Source organism: Aquarana catesbeiana, linkage group LG03 (assembly GCF_042186555.1).
Source record: "Aquarana catesbeiana isolate 2022-GZ linkage group LG03, ASM4218655v1, whole genome shotgun sequence".
Lineage (NCBI taxonomy): Eukaryota > Metazoa > Chordata > Amphibia > Anura > Ranidae > Aquarana > Aquarana catesbeiana.
In genome coordinates this window covers 642,334,498-642,342,427 of record NC_133326.1, presented here as the reverse complement: position 1 = coordinate 642,342,427, position 7,930 = coordinate 642,334,498, and the positions used below count along the sequence as shown (strand labels likewise).

Genomic DNA, 7,930 nt, shown 5'->3' with positions numbered 1-7,930 from the left:
ACTCGGGCTTTCACACTGGGGCTGCAGGGGAGGCATTTTTCAGGCGCTATTCTTAGCCCTTTAGCGCCTGAAAAACACCTCAGCTATAAGACCCCTTTCACACTGAAGTCCAGGGTTTGCTGTCACTAATAAATGGGCAAAGTGATTTCTGTTTTCAGTATTTGCAAAGTATTTCGTTATAACAAAGACTTTTATTCTAGGTAACATAAAGACAGCAAACACATTTTATTAAGGAATGTTTTAATCCAAAACACACCGAGAATTTCATAGTGCATATAGATTTTTGAGTGCTTTGTTTTCTAACGTGGCAAATACAGATGTAATTAACAGAAATAATATAATAAACTCGAAGATAACAACAGGGCCAGAATCTTGGAGAATGCTGCGTCCGTCGTGTCACCTCTGTTGTTTTTGTCTTGCACAAATAGTGCTGGATTTGTTGCAGTCTCTAAAACAAGATAAAAATATTTGATGAACAGAAATGTGAAAACAGAAACATAATTGCTACTAATTACCTTTCAATGACTTTACATTCCTACACTTGTAAAGAGCACCTGCAGTTTTTTGAACAATTTACTGCTATAAAGCAGGTCAGGAAAGGTGAAGGCAAGCAACCCTTTGATATTATTTTTACTTATTATGTAGGTTTTATTGTGTAGCACCCTAGATAAGTGATAAGTGCTAGGGATAGATAGATAGATAGATAGATAGATAGATAGATAGATAGATAGATAGATAGATAGATAGATAGATAGATAGATAGATAGATAGAGAATTAGTATGTGTTTTGATAGGCAAATGTAATTGCCACTCTGTAGCCAGTGTGGCTTTGATTTGTTGGGTAAAAGCATAGTTTGCTCACTGTAATCAGTGCAGCTGAATTCTGCTAGTCAGGTCTGCTCAGTGTGTTCAGCTGCTGCCAGTCAGATGGCTCCCTCTGCATTCAGAGAGCTTGAGAAGTTTCTGGATGATAGGTGTGGAGCTATGCAGATGGAAGTGTGAATATTGATACAACCCTGGCCAATCCCAGAGAGACAGGCTCTGAAGGAATACTAGGAAACTGTATACAGTATATTCTGTGAGTATATGGAGCTCAGGGTCTTTTCCTGGAGAGGATTAATTCAGCCTGGAGGGCACGCTGCCCCTCCAGGCATTGCTGCTATGTCTGCTGTCGCGAGGCCTCAGGTGGGCGACCTGAGCGTCTGGGATGCTGGGACCCTAGAGCTAGAAGGAGAGCTGACTGAGGGGGGCTGCCTGCTGCAGATCTAGTCTGGTATCACCAGAGTAAGGTGTCGCTTGGAAGTAGGCAACCAGCTGTCCTTAAGCCTTGTGTGAGTAAAGATGCTTCTAATGCCCTGTACACACGGTTGGACATTGATCAGACATTCCGACAACAAAATCCATGGATTTTTTCCGACGGATGTTGACTCAAACTTGTCTTGCATACACACGGTCACACAAAGTTGTTGGAAAATCCGATCGTTCTAGCGGTGACGTAAAACACGTACGTCGGGACTATAAATGGGGCAGTAGCTAATAGCTTTTGTCTCTTAATTTATTCTGAGCATGCGTGGCACTTTGTGTGTCGGATTTGTGTACACACGATCGGAATTTCCGACAATGGATTTTGTTGTCGGAAAATTTTATAGCAAGTTCTCAAACTTTGTGTGTCGGAAATTCAGATGGAAAATGTGTGATGGAGCCCACACATGGTCGGAATTTCCGACAACAAGGTCCTATCACACATTTTCCGTTAGAAAATCCGACCGTGGGCATAAGAGATCTTTGGGACCTTTGTGCTGTTGCTACCCCTCTTGTGCTAGAGAGCCAGCTGTGGGTCTAGTTACAGGGCACACCGGCTGGTGTCCTGAAGAGCTTTTTCCATCTAATCTTCTGCTTAAAGGGACTCTGCTCTTGTGGTGCTAACAAAGGAGTTTACAGTTACCCTCTACTACTGCTACTTTAAAGCTAAAGTCTACTGTTTGTTACAAGCACGGACTTTATTACAGCTTATCCAGAAAGAGAATACTTATTCCTCAGGTTGTACATAGTTCCTGTTTATAGAGTATCCCACTCAATTCCCTCAACCCGATCCAAGTTCTCCAAAAATAAAATGACAAAAAAACAACACCACTACACTGGCTCATTCATGAGTTTCTTCTATGACCAATGTGCCTGGCTGCAGGACAAAGCTTGTGGAGAAGACCTGGACAGTATTCCTGCGGCTCCTACAGAAGTAGCTCTACAATTGTATTTATAAAAAATGTGATAATCCTACCTCTGACTCCTATACATCTTTGAATGTGCATGCTTATAAGCTGTAAGGCCTCATGCCATAGGTCCTATGTGAGGCGTAAAATCCCTGGCCTTGCTTCATGCAGAAGCCATCTGCGATTATCCAAGCATAAGTATGTACAGCTATTTACTTTACTTATATCGGTGGCTATACATGGCACGTGCGGCTCCCTGGCTCAAAAAAGTACTGGGGATTTTATGAGCTGCTAAGTGTCCGAGTGCACAACCCCTAAAAGTTTATTTTTTTTATTAGTGATAACCTAATGACATGCATACAGCATGCTGACAATGCTGCTGGTAATTGCAATGCAGTGGCTTGGTGTTGTCCGCCACAACAGGAAGTGCTGGCAGGATCTCCAGGTAAGAAACACAACAGATTCCCAAAAAAATGATAATATGGTCAAAAACTAAAAAGAGTTTTGCTGTGGTATGGGGAACATCTAGAATTGTTAGTTGTGCCTAAATAGTACCCTGTAGAACCTACCTCTTGTCTTAAATTTCTCATGAAAATTAGCAGTGCACTACCAGGCACGTGCAGGTGCCTAGGCACTCCTGTGTCTACATCCTCAAGCTATGTATCTACAGTGTGAGATCTATGGACCCATGAACACCATTATATTGTGTTAGCACATGCACGTAATAAGGCAGCCCTGCTGAAATGCACCAAAAAGCTGCATGTAGCAAAATTGGCAGAACTATGCAATGCAAAATTAATAGGGCCACATCACACCAACATACATAATGCACGTTACTGCATCAAGGTGGCGTGAGCAGGCCATTAGTCAATGTTTCCTCTGTCTGCTGGTCTCAGGAAGTAAGAGATATTTTGATGTCTCAACTGTGCTGCTCACTGTTCTCCTTGCTGGAGGCTCTGACACGAGGAAGCAAAACCCTGCTCTACCAAGATGGCCAACCCCCCCCCCCCCCCCCCCCCAAGAAAAATTGACAGTATGCAGAACGAGGCATGGTAAGTCAGTATTAGGAAATAAATCACAGGAAAACTGCTGCCCTTTGCGCTCTGCTTGACTTTTTCTGAGCACAGCTTTTAGTGTTGAGTTCCTCTTTAAGAAATCCGTATAGTCATAATGCATTGCCAAGAATATTGGGAAAATAGAATTTGGGTTTATGTACAGATGTAAGCCTTCTCACTGGAAAGGGACTGCCTATGGAGGCAAAAAAACACCCCTGGCCCCAAATGGGATAAAGGGAAGCTCCAGTCCCCATAACCTTTTTTTTTTTTTTTTAAAAAAGCTCCCTGTAGTTGCTACAACTTCTACTATGATATTTGCATACTGTTAGTAATATCATCCAGCTTCTTTCCTAGAAATCAATAAAATATTAGTTGATCTCGGAAGCAGGCAGGGGCCATCGAAGTTGTGGGCACCTGAAGCCTGCTTTTGTTTATTTCCGGGATTAGGTACAGCTGGCTACCCAGCATGCACCTTCTAAACGCGCGCCTTCGCAGTTTCTTCATGATAGGTTGCCATAGTGCTGTGCAGTGCCACAATCCTTGCCCCCATCATAGTGCTGTGCAACATTAATTTCCAGAACCATCTCAATTTACTGTTCCTGCTGCTGTCACCCATGCCACCGCCGCTCGGTACCCGGTATAATAACAAGAGAGTCCACAGTTCAAAAATGGCACCTAATTCCGCCTGGCATTGCGTCATTTCCAGTTTTTAAATAATGCGATGCCGGAAGCGAAGGATGCATGTTGACTCCTGGGATTGATGACACTGATATCCCAGGAGCCAACAGGAGAGCGGAAATGACATACCTCGCCACAGCAAGGTGGGCCGGAAGTGAGGGGATTTGTGAAGGAAAAAAGGTATTTAAACAAAACGAAAAAAAAAAAAATATCCAAAAAAGTAATGGCACACGGATCGGCTACCAGAGGGATCATAGATGCTAAATAAGGTGGAACTCCGCTTTAATGTTAAGCTTACAAGGACAAAGGCAGACTCACCTATCACTTCCCTGTCCACAACAATTTTCTGTTGCAGTGTCTTGATCCCATGCTTGTTCTGTGCTATGCAGATGTAGAAGCCTTCGTGTGCACTGGTCACCTCCTTGATCTGTATAGTCCTGTTGTTATTAAGGAATGTGACATGAGGCGTCTGAGGATGCCAGCTATAGGTTGGAGTGGGTATTGCATCTGCATCACAAGTCAATGTTATATTTGCCCCTTCCAGCACAGGCATGGAGGGCTGCACAACAATGCTCAGTATTTTAGGCTCATCTGAAAGAAAATGAAACAGTAGAATGTTAACAATGGATGAAAAATCAATGCCCGGGGACGCTCGATTTTAGTCTTGCCTAGGGCAGCACAAAACCAAAATACTCCACTGGTTCGATATCCTTGGGGAGACCGATTTACAATTATCCCATACTTGCAATACCTCCTATTCCATATCGTCCAGGCCCCTACATCCACCTCCCAGCGGACCTTAATTTAGTAGACTATTTTGGCAGCAGAAGGTGTGAGTAGGATGTTGCCAGAGTTCCTCTTTAATTCCTACACTCAAGAAAAATCATCCAATGCCAACCATTTCCAGAGCTCTCTATGATACTTACACTCTACAGACACTGTTACTGGTTTTGTGACGGTGTCAAAGTTTGTTGCTCTACAAATATACTCTCCAGACATATTTCTCATTGCTGTGAATTTCTCCTCGACCTTATAGATGGTGTTGTTTTTCTCACAGGTTACGGTGGGTAGAGGGTGTCCTTTGGCCTGGCAGTGGAAGCTGTTCTCCTGTCCCTCAAGCCACACCAACTTGTCAGAGCAGTCTGTGAACTCAGGCTCAGCTGGAAGACAATGACAGAAAACGGGAACAGTAATGAAGCCTCAATCCCACGACACACCATGCAAAATCTGAAGGCACCCCAGTCTAAAATGTAAAAAACATAAAATGCCACTTATCAATGGGAGCAAGGCACACAACTTCCCTGATAAAATTAACTTCATATTAGGGATCTCCCATCATAGTTACATAGTAGGTGAGGTTGAAAAAAGACACAAGTCCATCAAGTCCAACCTATGTGTGTGATTATATGTCAGTATTACCTTGTATATTCCTGTATGTTGCGGTCGTTCAGGTGCTTATCTAAAAGTTTTTTTGACTTTCGATGCTCCCCGCTGAGACCACCGCCTGTGGAAGGGAATTCCACATCCTTGCCACTCTCGTACAGTAAAGAACCCTCTACGCAGTTTAAGGTTAAACCTCTTTTCTTCTAATTTTAATGAGTGGCCACGTATCTTTATTAAACTCCCTTCCGCTAAAACGTTTTATCCCCATTGTGGGATCACCAGTACGGTATTTGTAAATTGAAATCATATCCTCTCTCAAGCGTCTCTTCTCCAGAGAGAATAAGTTTAGTGCTCGCAACCTTTCTTCAAAACTAATGTCCTCCAGACCCTTTATCAGCTTTGTTGCCCTTCTTTGTTCCATTTCCAGTACATCCTTCCTGAGGACTGGTGCCCAGAACTGGACAGCATATTCCAGGTGCAGCCGGACCAGAGTCTTGTAGAGTGGGAGAATTATCGCTTTATACCTGGAGTTAACCCCTTTTTAATGCATGCCAATATTCTGTTTGCAGCAGCTTGGCATTGCATGCCATTGCTGAGCCTATCATCTACTAGGACCCCCGGGTCCTTTTCTTTCCTAGATTCCCCTCAAGGATTTCTGTCTTAGACCTGTAAAGCTCCTCGTCAACCATTATAGAACCCTCTACGTAGTTTAAATTTACAGCTCGCTCCATTTCCAGTACATCCTTTCTAAGGACTGGTGCCCAGAACTGGACAGCATACTCTAGGTGCGAGAATTATTGTTTTATCTCTGGAGTTAATCCCTTTTTAAATGCATGCCAATATTCTGTTAGCTTTGTTAGCAGCAGCTTGGCATTGCAAACAGAATATTGCCATCATGTCAGAGGCCCCCCATCACCTCGGAGGCCCCCCTTCATGGCAGAGTCACCCCTATACATGAGAACCTCTCATGACATCAGAGTCCCTACACATCAAAGGCCCTCATACATGAGTCCTCCCATCATATGAGTCCTCCCCACATGAGTCCCCCCATCACATTAAAGCCTTCCCACCACATCAGAGTCCCTTTAATCACAGAGCATCCCAATCACAGAGCCCCTCAGTCACACAACCTCCCCATCACAGAACCCCCAAATTATACAGTCCTTCTATTATAGAGCTCCCAATCACACAGTCACACCCTCTTCATATCAGAGCCTTATCAGCAGCACGGCAGAAGGTGGGAAGTGGAAAAGGCTGAACTATTGTCTTTTCCTGGATGCTGGGGGAGGCCCTGCATGCTGCTTGCCCTGGAATCATGCATTGCCATGGCATAGGCGAGGCATCCACCATCAACATAGCAATGAATAATGCTATGCATCCTGCCCTAGAGCATCATTGCTTGTTATATTGCCAAGTTCACGCCATACATGTACAGTGGTGTGCAGAAAAATGCAGCTAAGTTGACATGGTGTAAGCAAGCCTTTAGAACCTCTAATATATTTCCAGCTCATTAGGGTTACTGAAGCATCTGAATAAATGAGAAGTTTGGGCTGTTCTGCAATCATTTTCACTTGTACAGTGCCTTGAAAAAGCATTTATACCCCTTGAAATGTTCCACATTTTGTCATGTTAGAGCCAAAAATGTAAACGTATTTTATTGGGATTTTATGTGATAGACCAACACAAAGTGGCACATAATTGTGAAGTGGAAGGAAAATAATAAATGGTTTTAAATTTCTTTTAAAAATAAATATCTGAAAAGTGTGGCGTGCATTTGTATTCAACCACCCTGAGTCAATACTTTGTAGAACCACCTTCAACTGGACAGAGTTGATGGATGGAGCCAAATACAGGGCAATCTTAGAAGAAAACCTGTTATGCCGCGTACACACGAGCGGACTTTCCGGCATACTTGGTCCGCCGCACAATCCGATCGTGAGTAGGCTCCCGCTGACTTTTTTTTCCCAAAAGTCCGCCGGACCTAGATTTGAAGCATGTTTCAAATCTTTCCATCGTGACTCCACCGGACTCAGTTCCTGACGGAAAGCCCGTTCGTCTGTATGCTGGTCCGACGGACCAGATACGATGCAAGGGCAGGGTACTGCATCTTGCGCTCGCTGCAATAGGGGCATATCAGGCCCTTAGGAAAACGGCGTGGGGTCCCCCTAAAATCCATACCAAACCCGATCCGAGCACGCAGCCTGGCCGGTCAGGAAAGGGGGTGGGGACGAGCGAGCCCATGTACCCCATACTCATTCACATAGGGTGGGGGGCCGGGATCTGGGGGCCCTCTTATTATAGGGGGCTATCGGTTTCCGATAAGCCCCCCGCCCGCAGAAACCGACAACCAACAGCCAGGGTTGTCGGGAAGAGGCCCTTGTCCTCATCAACATGGGGACAAGGTGCTTTGTGGTGGGGGGGCCCCCGCAGGACGCCCCCTCCCCCAAAGCACCCACCCCCCCATGTTGAGGGCATGCAGCCTGGTACGGTTCAGGAAGGGGGGGGCTCACTCGTCCCCCCCCTTTCCTGACCGGCTGGGCTGCGTGCTCGGATCGGGGTCTGGTATGGATTTTAGGGGGGACCCCACGCCGTTTTTTCGGCGTA

At 44.9% G+C, this 7,930-nt stretch overlaps 1 protein-coding gene across 1 annotated transcript in view; it reads right to left on the bottom strand.

Annotated features, from left to right (window-relative positions):
- Positions 1-223: 223 nt before the first annotated feature.
- The window catches only part of LOC141133286 (limbic system-associated membrane protein-like), a 55,397-nt gene continuing 47,690 nt past the window's right edge, over positions 224-7,930 (bottom strand). Inside the window, exons 3-5 of the mRNA XM_073622560.1 lie at positions 4,870-5,103; positions 4,262-4,534; positions 224-448 (exon numbers count right to left, since the gene is read on the bottom strand). Of these exons, the coding sequence (XP_073478661.1) occupies positions 324-448; positions 4,262-4,534; positions 4,870-5,103 (632 nt within the window). The 3' untranslated portion in view covers positions 224-323. The remainder of the gene's footprint in view (positions 449-4,261; positions 4,535-4,869; positions 5,104-7,930) is intronic.